Source organism: Oratosquilla oratoria, chromosome 2 (genome assembly GCF_046742065.1).
Source record: "Oratosquilla oratoria isolate Oo_2021 chromosome 2, ASM4674206v1, whole genome shotgun sequence".
Taxonomy (NCBI): domain Eukaryota; kingdom Metazoa; phylum Arthropoda; class Malacostraca; order Stomatopoda; family Squillidae; genus Oratosquilla; species Oratosquilla oratoria.
Window position 1 is genome coordinate 16,729,049 of NC_134778.1, and position 25,000 is coordinate 16,754,048.

Sequence of the window (25,000 nt, forward strand, 5' to 3'; positions counted from 1 at the left end):
AAATTAACCACTTCAGTATGGAACTTAAATCTCGCGGGCAGCAGCCAATGCCAGCCGTACGACGTGTCGTAATAATACTTGCATCATAAAATATAGTCACCGCTTATATCGATCGTTCTCACTTTCACCCGCGAATTTTGAAAACCACAGAGAATGGGATTCAGGGCACATTTGAGAGAATGTAAAAACACAGGGGCGACTACAATAAATATAATCAAGACGCCGATATGGCAGCGTCGCGAATCCACTTGCTCCTCATGACGCCTACGTGTGCGGCACCGTATGGAAGGGGTTAACCTCTTCACTCCGGGGCACATCGCACGTCTGGCAGCATTAGCTGCCCGACGTGCGATGTTGCGTAATAATCGCATTATAAAAAATAAAGTCAGTGCTCAATCGTTTATTCTCTTTCACCCGTGAATTTTGATAACCATAGAAAATATGATGAGGCCAGTTTAGAGAGATTGGAGGTTATGTAGGTACGACTACAATAAATATAATCAAGATGCTGACGTCGGCATCATCGCGTACCCACTTACTCCTCATGACGCCTACGTAGGCGTCACCGTACGGAAGTGGTTAATAGAGAGAGATCTTGAGCCCAGTCTGGTGAATGAGTGTCAACCCCATATGGCTGTACTTGATGGAAGTGAGAAGGTTGATATGTTTTGAAAATGGGTAACTTCACTGTTCATCTTGCAGGACCCCCACATGCAGGTACCTCTCATTGATCCCATATAATTATAATACTTGTATAAACACAGAGAAAACAACATTGTACAATATCACCAACATCTACATACCTTTCTCCACATCAACATCACAAGACTACATGTCACAACACCAACCATTAAATAACATATCAAACCAGCACACCACCTACATTACCATATGCCACTTTGATTTTCCTCCCTTTACCTCCCATATTGTCTTAATTTTTTATACTACTTCTTCAATTTCTGATTTTAAACCTTTTCCCTTTTCCTTGGCTACAACAACAACTTCTCTTGTGACCTGAACAGAATCACCAGTGATGGTTGAATCCAGGGACGACAGTCGGAATTATTTGAAGTTCTCTTGTATCATTCTTTCTCAGTAGTATACCTCCTGATTCCAATATTGTTAAACTTATATTTCATAATTTCCATGTCCTGTTAATTACCTCATTTGCCATGGCTTGTGACCTTAACTTCTTTTCTATTGGACATGCAATCTATTTTTTGTGCTAAGATAACCTAACCCTTACCAAGGCAAGTCATTCCTCTACAACTGTAGATGTAATCTTATTAACCTTATACAGCTCATGCTTCCTTCTTTCAATGAATGAAATATGGTTTTTCTACCCTGTAACATTTATTTTTGTCCACCATACCCCCGACAAGCGATCTTTTTATGCTATTCCACAATCTCTAATGTTTCCTTCTTTTGCACCAGTTTAGACAGATAGAGATAGAGAAAGAGAAAGAGAGAGAGAGATAGAGATTCATATGAAATCCAACCTTGAAAATTTGCACTAGTAATGAATAAAATATGTACTGCATATACTTACCTTTTTTTAATATCACATATGAAAAACATTCTGTACATGTTTCTTCTTTCCCTTTCTTGAGAAGGGGTTCATAATTTACTTCAAAATTACATGGTGTATTGCTGCCATCAAAGAAGCGAGGACAAAATTGACTGTGTGGACACTGTGGGTAAATCAGTTTTCCCATTACGGTATTTAAAAAAGGTATATATACGTAATGCATAAAAAAATAAGGATATGAGAAATTACAAGCTTAATTGTACAATCAACCTAGCTGGGAGCCTTTAACCAAAAGGTATTCTGTTTTTCCACCTACCACATACAATACACCTACAGTAATACATCTGTGTATTTAATTTAACTATTGCCATCTTATCAATTCTGGCTAAAGCCAGATGCTAAGGTAATATAGAAAAACTTTCAGCCATAATCTTATATATATGTAGACTGGCTAATGAAAGGCATTATTACTCAGTTGAGAGACAATTCCAGACTCCCTAAATGGTTAATTAAAAGTAAAACACAAATATTAACTTACGGGTGCATAGACATGGCCTAACAGATAAGGTTCTTGTCCTTCTTCAGCCTGTTTGGCAAGTTCCATTACATAGTCTCGAGCTTCCAGCACCAGCTGAAAGTATTTTTTTTTTTTTCAATATTATAAATTCTAACTTGTGGTTTCCGATTCAAGTTTTCTTAAACATACCACCAAATAAGTTGTAAAAGCCCACTAGCAATTACCATACATTTCTGCATATGAAGTGACTTTTCAGCCTTAAAAAATTGCCCGAGAATTTGGGGTTCTCTTATACAGTAGATATAAAAAATGTGAACATTAAATTCTGTGGTGTATAGTTAGTTGTTAGCACAGGCTTTTGGTTGAAAGTGAGGTAACCCCCTGCCATAGTAACTATTGAGACAAATATTTTCTTTAGAAACAAATTAATTCACTTTCAATCAATCATTGCCTCTTTGCATTTATTCCTAAATGCTTATTTCTCATACATACATATACCAACAGCTTTTTCATCCTTATAAGGAAGGTAGCCAAGAAACAAAGGCATAAAAGCCATTCCCACCCATTCTATCCCTAACATACTCCACACCCCTCCTCCACCCTTGTCCCTCCCTCTCATCTTGGCACCTCTTGGATGACGGGTTATCCTTGCATCTCGCCCACTGCCCTGGGTCAGAAGCAGTGCTGCAAGAGACAGCACATCCACATCAAGGCCGCTTCCTTTAATCAGCGACTCCCCCTCTCCGTCCCCTCATGCAGAAAAGAAGATGGGGAGAAATCCATTTGAGTTGCATCAATTTATTTCTCACACATACTCCCTCACCCTCCATACCCCTCATGCATTACAGCATCATCCATACACAACCATTCTCCATTCATGACACTTTTTAATCCCCCAACACATTTACTTGCTTCTTTCAGTCTACAATATACTTCCACCTCCACTCCTCCCTTTCCTGCCACATATGACCCCAAATACCTAAAGCTATTTACTTCCTCCAACCTTTAAGACCTGCTTCCAACTCTTATGCTGTTCTTTCCCCTTGTACATCTCATCACTTTTTTCTTTTACCCATATTTACCTTTCTCTTACTGCATACCCTCCCCAAACTCCATCACTCTCTTAATCCCTCCTCTGATCCTGCCACAAGTGAAGGGTCATCAGCAAACAACTGGCTCACCTCCCACTTTTCTCCTGAACAAATAGGTGATGAAAATAATTCCAGCAACCTTTTATCTAAGAGGTACAATCCCACAAGAAGGATAAGCCCTGGCACACACAAAAATTATCAAAAAACTCATCACTAACCACAGCTGGTACACTAATTTCAGCTAAGATTTTCTCCCACTTCCAAACATTCCCACAGAAACTTTTCTACCATATCCCTCTCAATTTGATCTTTCATAGTAATACCATTCTCAACTTACACTAAGACATGATAAAAACAAAAAAATTCAATGAAAATAGGTCTATTTTAGCTGATACTTTAATAAACAAGTTACAACTTTTTCACTAACCTTATATCCAGCACTAGTTCCTGCTTCTACAATCACAAGGAAGTTTTTGGTTTTCCGCCATAAAATATCTATGCTCTGAAGTCTTTCTTTCACCCCGGGCAACTCGAATAATGTCCGACTTGACAATACCATATCATACTTAATCTGGTAAGGAAGCAAGATGAGGTTAAACGAATGCAAAGATACATCTCTGTATCTACTATGTTATAAATACACTTCTGTATTCACCAGGTTGTTCTCTAATTGTGCTTAACCATTTCAGTATGATGATGTCTATGTTGGCATCATGAGGCACAAGTGGGTACATATGGATGCATCAGCGTCTTGATTATATATGTTTTGTAGTTGTACATGAGTTACCCCCAGATTTTGTGAACCGGTTTGATCACATTTTCTGTGTTTATTATTACCCAGAGTAAAAGATGAACGAGTAATACAACAATAGCTTTATATTTTATAATAAGAGTAGTGTGATGCATCATTCGTATGGCAGCAGATACTGCATGCAAGAATTTAACTCATATTGAAGTGGTTAACAAGACATAGCTTACTCTTGTAGAATAAAATGTAGAAAAAAAAGAAAAAAAAAAAAAAATCAATAGACAAATAAAATCTACTGACCACCTGGCCTCAAATATTTTTCTCCACTATTTATTCTAACATCTTAAGGATGTGAGTTATGTCAAAACTGTTCCTAATATGAGATGCTATTGAGGTTAGTTTCCAATTGTTCTGTTTATTCTATTATAAATTATCATCATGCTTATTTCTACATCAGAGAGGGGGGTCACCAATTTAATGAAGTGGCCTTACTTTGTTCGTGCTGTGTCTTTGGACACTGCTTCTGACCCAGGGCAGTGGGCAAGATGCAGGGATGACCCGTCAACCAGGAGGTGCCAAGATGAGAGGGAGGAAGGGGGGTGGAAGGGAGTGGAGTGTGTTGTGGGTGGAATGGATGGGAGTGGTTTTTGTGCCTCTGTTTTTTTTTTTTTGGCTACCTCCCTTATAAGGGGGAAAAACCCTTTGGTATATGTATGTGTGTACCTCTCAAGTGATTTTATTGTCACACCTAGAGTGGAGACATCCTTTTGTATGATGTATATATAACCACAAAAAAATACTATTAATTTTCCTTACACTATCAGATGCTGGTAAAAACTGCTTGTAGAATGTGGCCCCCTTCCTGACTTCTTGTTTTTCATCTGTTGCTTCAAGCAAGTAATTATTCAAATTATTCATATCAACACTGGGATCCACCATAACAACTTCTTTACAAGTATTTTCCCAGGTTGAATCCACTGCCCTTCAGAAGTCAAACAGAGGAGAAAACTAATGAAATACCCTGACTATTTTATCTTGCTAGATTAGATTCACTGTCCTTCAGAAATCAAACAGAAGAGACATATTAATTAAATACCCTACAAATTTAATTTTCCCATAAAAATAAGTCTTTACATGAAAAAATATATACATATATATATATATTACCAATATTTTTAATACATCACAGTAACTTGCAGTTGAAGGTAAAACTAAATTAGCATAGATCATGAAATATATATTCAATAGAAACCAGACATTATCAAAATATCTATGTAATGAATAAAAGTATGAACATGTCAATCTACAGAATGAAGTTGATAACTACCATATTCCTGATCCAATGCCAGATCCAAAGTCGAGAAAGGTCACAGGAGAAAAGCTTGGATCTCTCCTTTTGATTTCATGAAAGACTCTCATTAAGGCCGCATACTCTGGTGCAAGCCGAGCTGCCATGTGGATCTTGGATCTGAATAAAAAGAACATAATAGCTCATCAAACCCAAAAATCACACCATTCTAATTAATGATTACAGTGAGTCCTCCTTATACGGTGATTCGTTATCCGGTAAATTCACAGTTACGATATTTGATAATTACTACCCTCGATTCTATTTCCAGTAAAAAAAATTCACAGATACGGTATCCGCTTGTGTTTTGGAGGTAAAATTAGATATTTTGAAGAGGAAAGAGCAGGGAGAAGGTATGTCTGCCATAAGTCAAAACTTGGCTTCGGTATACGGTAATTCAAATTTGCAGTAAGGTTTTCAGGAATGCATATGTACCGTATAACGAGGACTCCCTGTATATGAATACATATTACTGGAATAAGGAGGAAATGGGAAATCTTTCTTGACATTTATGACCTGGGACTGAAGAAACATGTGCCAAAGATTAGTGGAAGAAGCAGAAACAGGACTGATTTAACAATAAGTGTGAGATTACAAAAAAAGGCCAGGGAATTGGTTTGGAGAAAATGGAGGAAGAGAATACATACATATATACATACATATAGCCTTCATATAATTTTCTCTTACCATTCATTTCACCACCTCCACTCCTCCCTTTTCTGCCACATGTGACCCCAAGTACCTAAGGCTATCCACTTCCTCTAGCCTCTCTCAAGACTTGTTACCAAATTACTGCCATCTTCTCTCATTGTACATCTCAACACCTTACGTTTACCCACATTTACCTTCAACTTTCTCTTCTTGCATACCTTTCCAAACTCTGTCACTAACTTCCTTAATTCCTCCTCTGATCCTGCCACAAGCAGTGTTGTCAGCAAAGAACATCTGGCTTACTTCCCACTTTTCTCCTTTTTTTTTTACCATCTCCAGTCTATGATCCATTTATCTCCTGCACCACCCCATCCATGTACATATTGAATGGCCATGGCCACATGACACATCCCTGGCAGTCTCACCATTACCTCAAACAACTTGCTCTCTTCATTTCTAATTCTAACACTGGCTCAACTACTCTTGTAAAAACGCTTGACTACCCCTAACAGCTTTCCTCCAATTCCATATATATGCAAAACTTCCCAGAGTGCCTTCCTGTCCATCCTATCATCAGCCTTTTCCAAATCCATAAAGGCCCAAAAAAATCCTTATTTTTTCCTAAAGCTTTATGACATATTTGTCTAACTACAATAATCTGATCTATGCAACCCCTACCTTTCCTAAACCCACACTGTTCTTCACCAATTACTTCTTCTATTTCTCTCCTAATCCTCTCCTTACCCCTCCCATAAGCCTTCCTAAACTTAAGAAACTGATCCCTCTGAAACTACTACAGTCACATTTGTCCCCTTTTCCCTTGTAAAGTGGAACTATACCGGCACTCCTCCAGTCCTCTGGCATTCTACCGTGTCTTAGACATGCACTAGACAACCTCACCAGCCAGTCCACCATCAGTGTACCTCCTTTTTTCACACTGTATGACACCCATCTAACCCAGGTGCCTTACCTGCTCTCATTATTTTAATAACTGCTTGCACCTCACCTTTTCTTATCTCTCCCCCATTTTCCGCATCCATCACTGTTATCATCTTAGTGCCTCCCACTGCAACCACCATTCCCTCTCTATCCTCTTCCACATTTAGTAACTCCCTAAAATACTCTGCTCATCTTCCACTTACTACAACCTCTTCCATTATCATCTCTCCATCTGCACCTTTTACTTTTTTTTCTAATTGAGTCATCTCCCTTTCCTCTCTTGATTTCCTTCCATAACATCTTTTTACTGGCAGTCAATACTGCATGTGAGAATTTGAGTTGTATTTACAGAAACCTGTTAATGATGGCTTTGCGGGTTAGGACGTCGTTACTTGCGGCTAAGGTCGAGTGGATGGCAGTTTAAATCCTGCCAATGGCAAAGTTGAACCAAGGGCATGGTTCATTAAATTCCACGCTACAAAGTCCCCTGTGAGGGGCAGTGTCCTAGCCTTCCGATGGGGGGAGTTTGTGACGTTAAACCATCACTCATTCTGTTAATGATGTTGGGCAATACTAAACAGTACAAAAGCAAGGCCAGCACAGAAACTCGATCCAAATCCAGAAAACTATCCACAAGATACTTCACAATAGCATTAAGCAAGGAGCTACGAGAATGCAAAGTTAATGTCTCAGAACCTCCACCTGCAGTTCACAAGCAAGCATCAAGTTGGCCATCCACAAGATCTATCACTGAAACTTTCTGGCTGGATACTTTTCAGCTTGCATCAGTGGTTCCCAGCTTCCCACCAACAGACAAGCAGTCCAGTAATTCCTTTATTTCCGAAGTTTACCAGAAAATACAGGGAAACCCATGGTTCAAGACCTCACCTATGAAATGGTTGAAGCTATCATCCCATTCTGGCAGATGGCTAAGATCAAGACAATGACCAAACAGAATTGCATGAAGCTCTTTGTGAAAATCCATGACAAACACAGAGCCCTGATTAAGAGCAAGTGACACTGGAGGAAAGAGGAGTGAATTTGTCTTGGAATTTGACAGCTTGTTCAACAGAGGAGCTATGCTGTCCAGGATATAGAGAGCAACAGACTGTTATCCAGGGAGAAGAAAGATGAGGACATCAGGTCCTACCAGGACCAGAGGACTGAGAGGAAAGGTCGCACGTCAGGTCATGACAAGATCCCAGCAACAAGTATGCCAGATTGAGAGGCAACTGCAGAGACAAGAACAAAGTAATCATACTTTCATACTATTACTAACCACTCTCCTCTTCACCTTATTTCTCATTCTATCCAACCTAGTAACCCCTACCATACTTCTCAAACATTGCATCTCAAACACATCTAAACTTTCCCTCTCTGCTTCTCTTAAATTTGTTGAAAGTAAGTCTAAAATGAGGTTATATGAAAGAATGATTGTGCCAACAGCATTGTACGGGGCAGAAACATGGAACATGAGAGAGGAAGAGAGGAGTTTGAATGTGTTTGAGATGAAATGTCTGAGAAGTATGATAGGGGTTACTAGGCTGGATACAGTGAGAAATGAGGAGGTGAGGAGAACAGGGGTGGAAAGGGAACTGGGAGATAGGGTTGATGAAAGAGTATTAGGATGGTCTGGACACATGGAAAGAATGAATGAAGAAAGATTAGTAAAAGAAGTGTGGAAGGCAGAGGTGGAAGTAGTGAATATGAGGGGCCATCCTAGGATGAGATAAATGGATAGGGTGAAAGGGGCATTACAAAAGAGAGGAATGTCTGTGGAGGAAGGACAGGAGAGGACAGAATATAGGGGAAGAAGGGTTGTGTATAGATGATGCTGTGATGCATGAGGGGGAGTGGGTGGTGAGGAAGTATGTAGGAGAAAAAATTTAACGTAGCCTGAATGGATTTCTCCCCGTCTTCCCCTTTTCTGTATGGGGGGACGGAGAGGGGGGGTCGCCGAATTTATGAAGCGGCCTTGCTGTGGATATGCTGCATCTTGCGACACTGCTTCTGACCCAGGGCAGTGGACAGGATGCAGGGATGACTTGTCATCCAGTAGGTGCCAAGATAAGAGGGAGGGAGGAGGGTGGAGGGGAGTGGAACATATAGGAAATGGAATGGGTAGGAGTGGTTTCTATACCTTTTTCTTTTTGGCTACCCCCTGAGTGGGGGGAAAAAAGCTTTGGTATATGTATGTAAATCTAAAAGGAGAGAGGCTGGAGGAAGTGCAGTTTTAGGTATTTGGGGTTGCATGTGGCAGGAAAGGGATGAATGGAGGTGGAGGTAAATTAAAGATTGAGAGAACCAAGTAAATGCCTTGGGGGGTTAAAAAGTGTTATGAGAAATAGGCAACTGGGAATGGATGCAAAGAGGAGATTGTATGAAGGGGTGATTGTGCTGACATCATTGTATGGGGCAGAGACATCCGCATGCATCAATTAATTCTCACTTACTGGTATGCATTGTAATGAATTGGCTTCCAGTTGTAAACTTCCTTCTTGAGCTGTCTAACAAGTTTTCCCTTACGGATGTCTAGTAAACGCTTCTGTTCTTTTGGAGGCACAAGTGGATGGAAAGGATCAACCAACTCTGTAAAAATCAAAATAAAATTAGGAGTTATCTCGAACCTAAAATGCTCATCTATCTACCCATCCATTTTCTCTCTTTCTCCATATTTCAATGCACTTGTGACATAACTATGGAGATAACTAATAAACTGCTTCATAAAGAAAAGTGCATACAAATACAGGTACCAAAAGGCCCTTTCCCCCTTGTAAGGGGCTGAGTCAAGGCTCACATTACACTTCCACTACACACTGCACTAGACCACAGTACACATCCATCCAAAAAACCCGTTTGTTGTCCCTCTCACCTTAGCTCTTTATATATGCAGGGTCATTCCAGTCCCTAGCCACACTTCTCAGGACAGAGGCAATGAAGTCAAACAAAGGTAAGGCAGATATATCAAATGAAATTAATCTTTCTGCAGCAAAAATTGTCATGGATCCAAGAAATCACTAATTCACTCAAAACAATTACAGCATAAAGATTTTATCCATTTACAGTGACCAATGAAAGGTACCTGCATGTGGTGGTCCTGTAAGATGTCAGAGAAAATAATTTCTTTACCTTGTCAGCAAACTCATTTTCTATTTAGAGATGCAACCCTAATCAACTGACACTTTTTCAGACTGGGCCCAAGATCTCGCTATCAACTTCAACTGTATTTCCTCCACCTTTCAATTTAAGGAGAGCTGACAACTGGCAACTGCTCTCCCCCTACTATAAGCCAGTGACAGAGAAATAATCCCACACTAATACAACATAAATAAGAATCCAATGTTTCTTCTTGTGATATCTACAGGAGGGCCCAAGGACCACTATTTTTATTCACTGTGGCACTGGAGGTGCACTGCAGAGAAATCATTTTGGGTAAGCACAAGTGCTCCTCCTCCCATTGTTTTCCTTGCACTATCGAGAATTTTCATCTTTTTTGGCAGCCTTTGGAGCTCCAGCTGTGAGGTATTGAGAGTTATGAAGCTTGGGTGTGTGTTAGGTAATGCTCGTCCATGTGTCCACAAGAGAGTTATATAATGTTGTAAGTGCTCTTGATGTCTTGTGGACCATGACATATTTCACATGAAATTGGTCACAACTAGTTTAAGATATGAAAAAGCCTTGGTATATGTATGTATGTAGAACTAAAATATAAAATTTTAGTCACAGACCATCCAAAGGAGATATAATGCACAGATGAGGCAGAGGATAACAAAAAAAGGGCCACAATACTATCCAGGGTCAGAGGTCATAGATGAAGATGGTACAGAGAAGTAGTGCATCAGCAAATACAAGTGTAATATCATGCAGAACTTAGATAATTATTTGTAAACCTTCCTCACATATAATAAAGATACGTGACAAATGTGTGAAGGCAGGTAAATAGGAAAATAGACTAGGATTATAGATTTAGGATTCTTAGCACCTATGCCTATGGATCATGCAAGTCCCACACATATAGAGGGTTGTGTGCTAGTTCTCTCTCTTGCACTCCCTCATTCTCAACCCCTGTAATATTATCTTCCAAGTCTACTTATATCATTATGTAAGTAAATCTTAATATTTTTGTACATCAGCTTTTATTCATCCAGAATGAGAAATTGACTGATATAAAAGGAAAATAGTAATCTGGTTGTGAATTGATAGGATTTGTTCAAGTCATGGACAGACTTGGCACAGTTAATCAAAAGCACACATGATCATAACAATATTGCATTTGGTGGGCTATATTTTTATGATGTGAAGTGAGAGGTTGGTGAGTTTGAGGGCTCTTCTGTGCAACTGTGTGTCTATCATTCTCATGTGCTATTGGTATTGATTTAAAGCAGTTTGTTATTATTCTTAGCATTCTATTTTGTTATTTGTAGGATGTCTTTGTTGGACATACTGTGGACATAGAGTTAAACATTGTTCTTTTGAATTGCTCATAATAACAATGATCACTTTTGCCAAGTTTCACTGATGGGAAACATTGGGATTTGCAGCAGCTGTCAAGAGTCCTTACGTCCTCTCAATGGCTTTTCTGGAAGAAATTTTGGTCAGTTGTCTACGCTGTATTCATGTGGGACTATTTCTATGTCACTGGCTGAAAGTAGCATGAAAGTATTTGCTGGTTGTCAGCTTCCTCTTATGTGAAAAGGTGAAGAAAATACAGTTGAAGTTGATAGTGAAAGACCTTGGACTCAGCCTGAAGACCAAGTTCAAGCCTCTCAGTAATGCACCTGCCAATAGAAGTAAGGAGGCTGATAGGTTTTGAACAAGGGCATTAGGGAGATTCTTTCTTGCAGGAATACCAATAGTAAATATCCATCATTGGTTCCTGAGTTGTTTATATACACCAGTAAGTATTACTTTGTGCTGTCCAAACCCTACGACTGCAACTGTTCTAAGTATGTCCAGTTTCTTCTTTTCACTTCAGGGTGAAGGTCATGTGTGTACCAAATAAGGTCAAGGGTTTTTGTCTAGTGAGTTGACCATTCAATCTGATTTGGGTGCTTTTTAGAGTCACACTTATCTAAGATATACAAACAGTCAATGAAAACTTCCGAGAGTCACCCAAAGTTCTAGATTTTTAAAATGAATTTATGTTTTTAACTGTTGCTTTATAGTTGCAGTGCTGGGCATGTGTAAGAGTACTGATGCACTCCAGGTTTGGGTGAAGAGGTCATGTGTTAACAGGTTAGCATTGGTGATAGTTGCTCCTTATGGAACCCCACTTTATAGTATATTGGTTCTGAGATGCTCTGCACTGGCTGCCAGTGAGAAAGCTTGCAAACAATTTCTTGTCATTACTGTGCATTTTAATTTCCACAATCTAGTTGTCTAGGGACTGCCAAAAGCCTTATTCATGTCTACTATCACCATAGATGTCCTGTCAGGTGGCACTTTCTTACTGAAACCTTCCAATATTTGTTGGGTGAAGTTTGTGAGCAGTGTACAACAAGTCAGCCATAGTAAATACTATTCAAATATCTAAAAAACCCAACACCAATACTTCATAACACATAAAACCAAAAACACATACATATGTAAATTACCAAATAAACACTTTTTACTAGACCAACAAATCCAATACTTTATCAAATACCACCTGGACATTAATCCTGAGAAGAAATTACTCCCAAGCCACACCAGGTTATCACTCAGCATTAAGATGGTACTAATACAGAACTGGCTACCAGACACCAAATGTTTTAGATGAAATCACCATACAGAAGACATTGAACAAATTACCTTGTTATCTTTCATGACTGCATCATCCCCTTATTATTTTACAACAGGTGTCCCTTACTATATGCTTGGGTTACACTCCTGAATACCCAATCACATATTGATTGTATAGTGAGCTCATAAACTTATGGGTAAACAGGGGCAGCGATCACCTTAAATAGTTGGAAATAACTGGTTTAGCCTGCCTATGCATAAAAGTGAAACTGGTTAAAAGTGTAGTTATATAAGGTTATTACTATAGTGGTCATATGAGTGAACTATTGTAAATTGATGCATTGCATAATGTAGGGGATCTGTATTTCCTTTAATTCAAAATGGAATTCGGTTTATAAATAATCAGTCTCACTAATGCTAGGTGTTGATTTTACATAGTATGCTGTTCATTACCTTTAGAACTTATGTCTTCTTCTAAAACTCTCAATTTTTCTTGCAGCTCTGCTTGCTCTAATGGTGGATGGCGTGACCATAGGTACTGGGCATATGACTTAGCCTCTTCTCCTATAGTTTTCACAGGATACTCTGTCAAACAAAGTTTGATGTGTGAATCATGTGCAATAAACAAAACTGAGAAGAAAAAAAATATATGAGCTAAATCTACTAATCCATGTCCTTACAGTGTGTAAACCATGCTCTAATGTTCTGTTTATATGTACAAAGTATATACCATCAACAGATAGAAACAAACATCTGAATCAAGATGTAGTTTACTTTCTGACATTTCAATTTCATCCAGGGATTGTCCCTAAACCCTACAGTGGGACACATGGTAAACAGTACATTTAGGACACCTAGGAGGCAAGGAATGAAAAGTTAACATGTACTCAAATTAAACATGAAAATTACATATAAAAAGGAAGAAAAAAAAAATAATAATAATCAGTTTTATAGATGATGCTAGAAAAGTCATTTCCTGAGGTGACAAAGTGAATTTTACCATAATTAAAATCAGCCATTGTCCACGTTTCAAGCTTTTTGCATTAGTCTCTACATTGCCATTTCTATTGTTAGTCCTCCAACCACTAATTCTTTTACTCCTTTCTACCTCTGTACACTGGTGACCTCCATTTGTTACTACAGGCTTAAAGCTCCCATATTAGTGATTGTTTTGTTTTTTCTCAAAGACATTGTCTACATTTTGTTTTTAAGGGTGCAAAAGCTTAAAAAATTTTAGTCTAAGCTAGGTATCATGTCTTCATCTCCACTGACACTAAAGTTTTAAATGCTTAAAGCCCAAAAATTTTCGCACCTACTTCATACCAAATATCCCAAATGGCATTTCCTTTTAGATGGGGGCCATCTTATCCATGCTGAAGTGAAAGAAGACATTGTGCTGCCTGATTGGAAATAGGCAAATGTGGTGCCAATTCTAGGTGGAAATAAGGAGACACCTCTACATTATAGGCTAGTATCACTGACCAGCATAATTGTGAAATTATGTGAAGGGAGTGAGAAATAGTGATGGACCAAATACTAGTATCTTGAAGAGATAAATATTCTGACAATCAGTTTGGCTTCAGATCTGGAAGATCATGAGTGTCGAACATTTTAAGCTTTTACTCAAGAGTGACTGATACAGTACAAGAGAGAGGGGTGGGTGGACTGTGTGTACCTTGATCTAGAAGGCATTTGATAAAGTACCTCACAGATGACTTAGGTAGAAATTAGAGCATGTTGGAGGACTGAGAGGCAAACTACTAAAATGGCTAAAAGATTTTTTGAAAGGAAGATAAAAAGAAGACATTAGTAAATCACAACATGCCAAGATAGGGAGCCATAACAAGCAGAGTTCCACTAGGTTCAGTGCTTGCACCAATAAATTTTTCTATCTATATTAGTGACTGATGGAAGGAACAACAATCTATGCCAACATGTTTGCAGATGATGCAAAAATCATGAGAAGGGTGAAAAATAAGGATGACAGTAGACTATTGCAAAAAGATCTGGATACTATTTTTGCATGGAGCCAAAAAAAGGAAATGAAGTTCAACATAAAAAAATGCAAAGTAGCAAATGGGCAATAGCGGCAAAAGACTTTCCTTAAACTAATACTTGGGAAGTGAATCCATTACAAAAGTAAAAAGATTTGTTATTGTTGATAAAAGACAACCTATCACCTGATAGACATATCAGCAGGATTGTGGGAGAGACATACGGACTACTGCAGAAGATTAAAGTGGTGTTCCACTATATGAATGAAGAGATGATGAAAAAAATTCATCAAAACCCTCATCCATCCAAGACTGGAATATGCGTCAGTAGTACAGTCCTCACACAGAATGAAGGAGCAAGATAGAAAGAATACACAGGGCAGCAATCAAACTGGTCCCCAGCTTGGCAGATAAACAATAAGAGGAAAGACTAAAAGCAATGGGTCTGTCAACTTTGAGACATCAAAAAGAGGGGATAGAGGAGACTGACAGAGGAGATCTCCTGATCAAAGATGTGTGGGCTTTATGAGTCATGGGAACAAATTAAGAAAGACTACATGTCTAAAAGATGTGGAGAAATAGTTTTCCACATACAGTAGATGCATAAATACATGGAATAGCTCAGACGGTGATATAGTCCAAGCTCAAACAATACATGAGTTCAAATATAACATGATAATTGAAAATCAAGGATATAGATCAAGTAGAAGCAGTACATGAATTTGAGGCTAGGTATAATAAAATTGAAGAATAGGGGACTGGCCCCAACAAGAGTTGCTTCTTTCTTGTATACTACAATTAGGTAAATACACACACACACACCTTGGGCAACAAATCAACTGATTAATAAGATAGAAGGCCATCCTGATGTTATTTTTGCCTAACCTATCCTTGGTTTCTAGTTATGGAGTTAATTGCACTAGTTTGAATAAGTTAGAATATAATGTACTAAGAAACAATATAAAAATTGTCCATCACACAGGGTTTTGTTATGTGGCAAGTGTAAAGACAGGCAGAATGGCATAATATCTACCAGAACAGTTCTTTACTTGCAAAAGGGGGTACATAAAGTAAAACTAATACTATACAATGGACTCGTTAGAAAAACACCATAAAATATACTATCTTAATCTATTTCAGTAAAAGTGCTGAATGTTACTTTTATCAACCATGTTCATACCTTCTAATGCTCCTAAGGATGCCCTCTTTAATTTTGTTGGCAAGACAACTTTTTTCACATGGCAAACACCAGGGTGCTTCCGGTACTTCAAGGTTCCTGATTTAAGTTTACTTTCAAGTTCATCATCCAAAGAAAAGGCAAACTTTGGCTTTACTTCTGTTGAGTTATACTGTAAAAGAAAAGAATGATATAATTAAGATATAACCTTTATAGCAATAACCATGATAAAGCAAAAATTTTAAATTATCATCTTAATCATAAGATCCCCCCCCCCTTTTCTTTTCTTTTTTTTTTTAGGCAAAGTATGGTAAAGAAAACTTCTCCCTCCTTTCGTTCCCATCACACTTGTCCCTTCCACTCTTTCCTGTTTAGACCATAAGAAAATTGTACCTCATTTCTTTCCATGCAATGCTGCCATTTCATCCCTGGTACACTTTTTTCTCATGAAACTGGTCATTACCTTTGATTTTACATTCTTTTCCAACTCAAGACACTTATCCTCCATACACATTTTCCCATGGTTGACATCCTGACCATGACTTCCTTCAGTTCCATTCATCGTATCTACTGAAATTTTCTTAAGTCTGTCCCTTGCTTTCATCTCCAGAAGCAGTGATTCATGCATCCTCTGATAATATTCCCTTTTCTGACTCCCTTACATTCTAAGTCTCTGCTCAATATAATATCATAGGCACAATTATCCTTTCACATATTCTTCTCTATGCATCTACCCCCAGATACCTATTTCTCATGATACTTTTCATTCCCCAATGACACTTACTTGTTTCCTTCACTCTATAGTTCACCTTCAGCCCCACTCATCCATTCCTTGCTACATAAATACTTAAAACTATCCACTTCCTCTAGCCTCTATCAAGCTCACTGGATGTACATTATAATCTCATCACCTTACTTTAACCCACATTTACTTTCAACCTTCTCCTATCCCATATCTTCCTGAACCCTGTCAATAACTGTTTTAGATTCTCTTCTGACCAGGGTTGATATATATATATATATACGGACGCTCCTCAACTTACGTTTTAGTTACGTTCTGAATGGCCGAACATAACGTGAAAATGAATGTAAGTTGTTACTGTATGTTCCAGTAATGTATGACCGTTCATACTGTACTATACATCCATAAATTCTATTACTGTATCTTATAAAACACCCCTAAATCATTAATTATAAACATAACACTGTAAAATAATAACATTAATTTCAAATAAATTAAATTCAAGTAACATAAAGTGAGATGGTGGAGGAGGAGGGGGAGGAGGAGGAGGAGGAGGAGGAGGAGGAGGAGGAGGAGGAGGAGGAGGAGGAGGAGGAGGAGGAGGAGGAGGAGGAGGAGGAGGCAAGGCACGTTCAGTCTGTCGTTTGTGCCATGTAAACAATGGACGCAGCGTCATGCGTAAGTATCGTTTGAACGTCTTGTACTACAGAGAGTGCGCTAAACTCAAAACTTCACTCAGAAAAAAAAAAAAATGCAATTTTTTTTAGTCAGTTCAAATGTAAAATCGAAAAAAACGTAAAACGAATGAACATAAGTAGAGGACCGTCTGTATATATATATATATGTATACATATATATATATGTATACACAATAAGTCCTTGTTATACAGTACATTTGCATTCCTGAAAACCTTACTGCAAATTTAAATTACTGTATACTGAACCCATTATAACATGTAAATAGAATATGGCAGACGTACCTTCTCCCTGCTCTTTCCTCTTCAAAACACGAGCAGATACCATATCTGTGAATTTTTCTTACCGTAAATAGAACTGAGGGTAGTAATTACCAAATACCGTAACTGTGAATTTACCAGATAAAGAATTATTGTATAAGGAGGACTCACTGTATAATTTTTTTTTTTTCTTTAAATCCAATCCTCTGTAAAGAGGTGCTGTCCTAGTTTCCTAATAGGGGAAGTTTCAAAATACTAAACTGAATCATTTATTTTTTTCTATTCACAATATATGTAAATTAATTAAATAAGTAATTTAAAAGTAATCTTGAGTGAAACAATAGAATTGAAGTTATATCTGAAGGTCAAACACTTGTTTAGGTCATTTTGATACAGATTAGTCTGGTTGGACAAAGCCTGTGTTACCGTAGTTTATACTGTACACAAAATGAATGGGTCATGTTTAACTACTGCTGACTCAGTACTCCTCAGTGTCTCCTTGTCCTTTGTAGAGAGAAGATCAGAGGTTCACAGGCCACAGCAGTGACAGGAAGAGAGGACCACAGCAAAAGTAAAAATGTTGGCTGATAGTGGTAGAAAAAAAGGCAGCTGTCTTTGGTGATTACTCTTAGGTCCCTTCAGAATTTACTTTCTTTACTTCCTTTCCATCAATTTTATACTGCCCCACCATGGTCAGATTAGGTTAGGTATTTTTTAGAAGTGCACACTTACATGATATAGCTTTGAAAAATTAAATATTAATTTTGTCAATGATAAACATCAATTTGATAAATATTTTTCTTGGCAGAAATCAACATCAGAAAATGGTAAAAGCTATGCAGAAATGAAATAGTCAACTTCTTTAGATGCTATCTTTGTGTTGATAGATTCAGAGGTCGAAGACGATGACAACAACCCTGATGACCTCTAGAATTACAGATACCACATTACTAAATGCAGGTTAGGTTAGGTTGGGTAAGGTATGATGGCATCTCGATCAAAGTGTCTATGTTTATAACTTTTAACAACTTTTTCTGTTATTAATTTCTGCCAAGAATAATGGATATTACATTGATATATTATAATTTACAAAATTATTTAATTTCCTATTGCTATATCATGTAGGTGTGCACTTCTAAAAATTTATCTGATTTGATCATTTTCTAAGTTCTTTGACTTCCACATCTTTCATAAGAGAGATGGTGTCTCAAGCATCCGATGGGCCGAGATGGCAATGGGCTATGTTGGGGATGAGCCAAGCTGGCCGGCAAGCCATGATATGATGACTGATATTGCAGTCACCTTTATTCACGGCCCCAACAAGGGGAGGGGCAGGGGGGGGCAATGCCCTGGGTCAGCACATTTTGGGGGATGGCACCTTTGGTGAAAAGAAGGTTACATGGAAAAGCAAATTCCCCTTAATTTTAATGCATGATTTATTTATCATGAGTTGTGTGTATGAATGATGTGCATATAAACGTTGCTTTGTAGATGAATGTTACATGTGAATCGTGCTAGTGACCGTCAGATGTGGAAGGTGGTGGTGTGTGTGTGGGGAGGCACTTCCCCATGTCGGGGCCCTGCCTTTATGATATTTATCTCAATTCTAGCATGGTTGTGGAAAAATATACTTGATATACAGATGATGTACATACCCTTATTATACTTCTTGAAAAATTCTGAATTAAACGTCTCGTTAACATTTTTCACATTTGGTGCAGCTTAAAGCCGCCCACACGTGCGTGTGTGTTTGTTTACTATGAGGCTGTCAGATTACCGCCACTTGCTTCGAATTTCTCAAAACAACTGACGTCACAGTTTCATAGCCTACGTAGTCAAGAAAGCTGTGTATAATTTTAAAGCACTTCTGTAGACGTGACGGAGGAGTGTAAGAATATCTGAACTTATACTGGCATTTATTTTTGTGGTCGTTGCTGAGTTGTCACTGACGGTGGCATTTGTGGAGAATATTATGACTTCCAACAATTTCCCCATACGTAATGTCCGACTGTGGTGTGAGTGGTGATTTACAAATGTGTTACTACATTTCTCACCAGCTACTGACGGTATAAGTTTACTCTAGGTGACCGCCGCACCGAGATAATTCTGGGATACTCTAGTGAATTTTATATACGACGTTCAGAGGCAGAAAAATACATACCTGTGATCGGCAGGGACTCGTCGAACCCTGAAAAGTACAATGGCATCACAAAGCATCATGTATCTTTGTGAATATGTAAACATATCATTCTTTCTGTTTTATCTGGATCTTCCATTAAAACATCGTATTATAACTTACCGTGGCCATGGGGCCACTTGGTGATTCTCTTTGTCTTTATTCTGGTGGTGGTGATGTGTGTGTCGACTTCGGGCGTGGCATGGGAGATAGGTATGGGAAAGGACACAAGGATGAAGGTATCTGTTGAGGATGCGGTGACGCGCCGCTGGTAAAAATCATACTGGCCGTCACACAATTTATCTAATAAATTCGGGAAAAAAAGATTCCCACATTGCGCAGAGTTGAAAAATTGGAAGAACTAGAGAAGGCGAACAAAAATCTAACTAATGAAATAGAAGAATTAAAAAGACAGTTAAAATAAGTAAAAGAGGAGAATGAAGAATTAAAAAGGAATAATAAAGACAACAAAAAGGCCATAGCAAAAGAAGCACAGGGTTGGAAAATATCCAAGAAAACAGTAAAGTTGCATTTACTGACATAATTAAACAGCAAATGAAAGAACAAACTGAAGACTCAGTTATCAAAGTGATGAGACAGAAGGGGAATATTGTAAGAGACTTAGCAGATAAAAAGAAATGTATAATTATATTAGGAATGGAAGAGAAACATAACCTAGATAGAACTTCAAGAATCAGTGAGGAAAAAGAAAAAGTAAGCAGTTTACTAGAATTAGTTCAGGAAGATGAACCTGAAATAATCAAACAAATCGAAGAGATGTTTAGTCTCGGAAAATATAGTACAGATAAGACCAGACCAATTAAGAATAAATTCAGGTCACAAACAACATCAGAGAATATCTTAGCAGAAACAGGGAGGCTAGCAGCAAGTGAACGATATAAAAAGGCATGGATAAAAAGAGAAATGAATAAAGAGGAAAGAGAGGAGGAAAAAATGAAAAGGAAAGAAGCTAGAAAAAAAAAAAAAAAAACGAGACCAGAACGGAGTCAGAAAAAGAAGAATTCTACGGGAGAGTAGTGAATATGAAATTGAGGAAATGGACCATAACAGAGAGAAACAAAAAAGAAACAGAGAATACAATGGAAATAACAGAAAGTTAAGAGTGTCCTACACAAATATAGATGGATTAATAACAGGAATGAATGAACTGAACGAGTATCTGAAGGAAAAAGAGCCGGACATAATGGGAATTGTAGAGACAAAATTAACAGCATAGGACACAATGCATATAATTAACAGCATAGGACACAATGCATATCATTATTGGATTAGAAACAGAGAGATAAAACAAGGGGTGGAGTTATGTTCCTGACTAATAAGGATATAAACGTGAAGAGTGTCACATATGGAAAGAATAGAGTAGAGATGATTATGATGGAAGTAGAAGACAGAGATAAGAAGAGCAGAAAGTTTGTAATAAACTACGTGCCCCCCAAAACAGCCTCGTGGGAAGAGAGTGAACATAAAAGCATGTAAGATGACACAAGAATAACATTAAACAAAATAATGGAAGATGGAGGAAGAATGGTTATGATGGGCGACCTTAATTGCAAAGAAATCTGCTGGGAAGAGATGACCGTAAAGGGTGGAGAAGACTCATGGGGAAATGTTCTACTTGAGATGATTATTGACCACACAATGACACAATGGATTCAAGAGAACACTAGGTATAGAAATGAAGAAGAACCATCGAGACTAGACCTAATAATCACATCAGAACCTGAAATAGTGGAAAAGATAGAATACCAGGCCCCAATAAGAAAAAGTGACCACATATTGATAGAACTAGAACTAAACGAGAAAAAATACATGAAAAGAAATGAACAATATAGAAAAGGAAGATTGATGTATGAAAATACAAATTTTGATAAAATAATAGAATTCTTTCAAAAGGAAAAATGGGAAAGAATACACAAAGAAGATACAACAGTAGAAGAGAAATGGAATGTTTTGACAAAAATTTATATAAAAAAAAAGGAGTGGAAAAGTATGTCCCAAGACAAAAACAAGAAAAAGAATATGTAAAGTGCTGGTACAACAAAAGTTGTAGAGAGTTAAAAGACAAAAGAGACAAAGCGTGGACCAAATTGAAGAAAGACAAAAGACCTGAAAAATGGAAAATATATACCGGTTATAGAAATGAATATGTACAAGCGTGCAGAGAGGAAAAGAGAAAATATGAAAAAGATGTCATAGAAAAATGTAAAGATCAACCAAAACTATTCTACAGATTTGTAAACAATAAACTGAAAAACAAACAAGACTTGGAGAAATTAAGACAAGGAGGAGTTGAATACACAGAGGAAATAGAAATGGCGGAAATTATGAACAAGCATTTTAAATCAGTGTTTACAAGGGAGAACATACAACCGGAAGAGATTGAATGGAAAGAGAAAGTCCCCCCTATGGAAGAAATAGAAGTAACAAAGAATGAAATAATGAAACACTTGAGTAATCTTGATGTTAGAAAATCGCATGGACCAGATGAAATAGCAAACTGGATTTTGAAAGAATGCAGGAATGAACTGGCAGACAAAATACATAGCATAATAAATAGTTCCTTGAAAGAAGGAAAAGTTCCAGAAGATTGGAAAAAAGCAAATATAGTACCTATATATAAAGGAGGAAATAAAGAAGACCCTACCAACTATAGACCAGTCTCTCTAACAAGTACAATAGCAAAAATTTGTGAAAGAATTATCAAAAGTAAATGGGTAAAATATTTAGAAAAAAAAAAAAACCAGTGTGCTAAATCCAAGGCAATTTGGATTCAGACAAGGACGATCATGCGTCACTAATTTAATGTTTCTATTCAAGGCTAATAGATATAATACAAGAAAGAGATGGATGGGCTGATTGTGCATTTCTAGACCTAAAAAAAGCTTTTGACAAAGTACCACATAAGAAGTTGCTTAAGAAATTAGAAACCGAAGGAGGAATACAGGGCAAACTACTTAAATGGATGGAAGACTTTTTGCAAGAAAGAAAAATGAGAGTAGTGATAAGAAACCAGCACTCAAAATGGGATGAAGTAATAAGCGGTGTTCCGCAGGGAACAGTTCTGGCCCCAATAATGTTTGCTATATATATTAATGATATGGATAAAGGAATCAAAAATTATATGAGCTTCTTTGCAGATGATGCAAAACTGTTAAAAAAAGTGAACACAGAAGAAGTATGGGAATGGAGTAGGAAGTGGGAGATGGAGTTCAACACTAAAAAGTGTAGTATAATGGAATTTGGAAAAAGCAAAAACAGAATAACAGGAGCATATAAATTGGGAGAAGAAGGAATAAAAAAAGTAGAAAATGAGAAGGACCTGGGAGTCATTGTTATGAATAATATGTCACCTGAGAAACATATAAATAAGATTTTTGGAGAAACTTATAATTTAATAAGAACAATCAAAGTTGCATTTACATACCTGGATGAAGAAATGGTGAAGAAAATTCTAATCACCCTGATAAGACCAAGATTGGAATATGCAGCAACGATATGGTCACCAAGTACAAAAAAATGTATAAAAAAAACTTGAAAGAATACAAAGAGCAATTACAAAATTGGCACCAACACTCTCAAAACTATCATATGAAGAGAGACTAGAAAAACTTGAACTACAGACACTAGAGCAAAGAAGAGAGAGAGGAGATTTGATAGCTATTTACAGAATCATGAAAGGCATAGAAATTATTGATAGAGAGAATCTGATAAAATGGGATGATAGAAATACAAGAGGACACGGAAAGAAAATCAAGAAAGACAGCTATAGAAGAGATCTGAAAAAGAACAGCTTTCCTCATAGAGTAATAGATATTTGGAACAAGTTAGATGAGAAAGTGGTGTGTGCAAAACAGGTTAGATAAAATGAGATATGAAGACGGGATCCCACGAGCATAGCTCCCCTTCCCGTAAAATACAACTAGGTAAATACAACTAGGTAAATACAACTAGGTAAATACAGTCACACACACACACACACATACACACAAACGCAGACACACACACACACACACACACACACACACACACACACACACACACACACACACACACACACACACACACACACACACACACACACACACACACACACACACACACACACACACACACACACGCACGCACACATACACACAAACACAGACACACACACACACACACACACACACACACACACACACATACACACACACACACACACACACACACACACACACACACACACACACACACATACACATACACACACACACAAACACACACACACACACACACACACACACACACACACACACACACACACACACACACACACACACAGAGGGAGAGCGATAGAGAGTGTGAGATATAGAGACAGAGAGAGGAAAAGACGGAAAGAGGGGGTGGCAAATAGGAAAATAGACTGAGGGAAAGAAGGAGATATAGACAGAGTGACGGAGGAGCAGACAGAGAGGGAGAAACAGAGGAAAAGATAGAGTGACAGAGAAGGGGAGCGACAGACAGAGATGGAGGGACAGGCAGAGGGAGAGATATAAAAAAAGAGTGACAGACAGACAAAGTGATAGATAGAGGGAGAGACAAAGAGAGGGAGAGACAGAGAGATGGAAGGACAGACAGAGGGAGAGACGGAAAAAAGAGAGAGAGAGAGAGAGAGGAGGGGTAGATAGACTGATAGATAGATAGATTACACTGGTCAACAAAATTGATTAAAATACCTGTCGCACAAACAAAAGGAGGTGAACTTAATCGATTTTTTTTCTGCTGATTTCAAATATGTTTTTTATCTTTTTCTATCAGGCATATTTTTTCTGATAGCATATTAAATCTTAAAAAAATTATAACTAATAAATGAGGCTGATATTTCAATGAAACTTACCTTTGAAATGTAGAAACGTATGTTTTTCGAATATCTTTTGCTTCTGGGAGAGCCCTTTTTAATGTCTACCAGTAATTAGCCAACAATGAAGAGCTCCACTTCCCTTGATACCGGGTTTCTATGTTCAGAATGTCCTGGTGAAACCTCTCACCGTGCTCGTCACTGACGGCACCAAGATTTGTAGGGAAAAAGTCCAAGTGAGAGTCTAGGAAGTAGATTTTTAGGCTCGTATTGCATCCCAAGGTCTTGTAGGATGTCAGTAGCTCTTTTACGATTTCAGAATATTTATTTGCTTTTTGATTCCCCAAAAACTCCGTGGAAAATTTCTTAAATGACAGCCAGGCAGCTTTTTCAAGATCTTTTAGCGCTTCATCAAAATTCTGGTTTCTCATCAGTTCCCTAATCTGTGGTCCAACAAAAATACCTTCTTTGATTTTTGCGTCACTTACTCTAGGAAATTTATTTTTGAAATATGTGAATCCCTTGCCAGTTCCATCCATACCTTTAACAAAGAA

General features: G+C 37.8%; 2 protein-coding genes across 3 annotated transcripts in view; one reads left to right on the plus strand and one right to left on the minus strand.

Annotated features, from left to right (window-relative positions):
* LOC143037356 (ribosome assembly protein METTL17, mitochondrial) overlaps nt 1-19,206 on the minus strand; it is a 26,548-nt gene extending 7,342 nt beyond the window's left edge. Inside the window, exons 1-9 of one of the 2 annotated variants that reach the window (XM_076205497.1) lie at nt 19,068-19,206; nt 15,718-15,886; nt 12,997-13,128; nt 9,276-9,411; nt 5,212-5,352; nt 4,701-4,866; nt 3,564-3,707; nt 2,067-2,159; nt 1,550-1,691 (exon numbers count right to left, since the gene is read on the minus strand). In XM_076205497.1, the coding sequence (XP_076061612.1) occupies nt 1,550-1,691; nt 2,067-2,159; nt 3,564-3,707; nt 4,701-4,866; nt 5,212-5,352; nt 9,276-9,411; nt 12,997-13,128; nt 15,718-15,886; nt 19,068-19,115 (1,171 nt within the window). In that variant the 5' untranslated portion in view covers nt 19,116-19,206. The remainder of the gene's footprint in view (nt 1-1,549; nt 1,692-2,066; nt 2,160-3,563; nt 3,708-4,700; nt 4,867-5,211; nt 5,353-9,275; nt 9,412-12,996; nt 13,129-15,717; nt 15,887-19,067) is intronic. The other variant, XR_012967461.1, reaches the window with a different exon arrangement.
* Nucleotides 19,207-19,718: 512 nt separating this feature from the next.
* LOC143034531 (A disintegrin and metalloproteinase with thrombospondin motifs like) overlaps nt 19,719-25,000 on the plus strand; it is an 11,753-nt gene continuing 6,471 nt past the window's right edge. The window contains exon 1 of the mRNA XM_076200714.1: nt 19,719-19,827. Coding sequence (XP_076056829.1) covers nt 19,719-19,827 — 109 coding nt within the window. The remainder of the gene's footprint in view (nt 19,828-25,000) is intronic.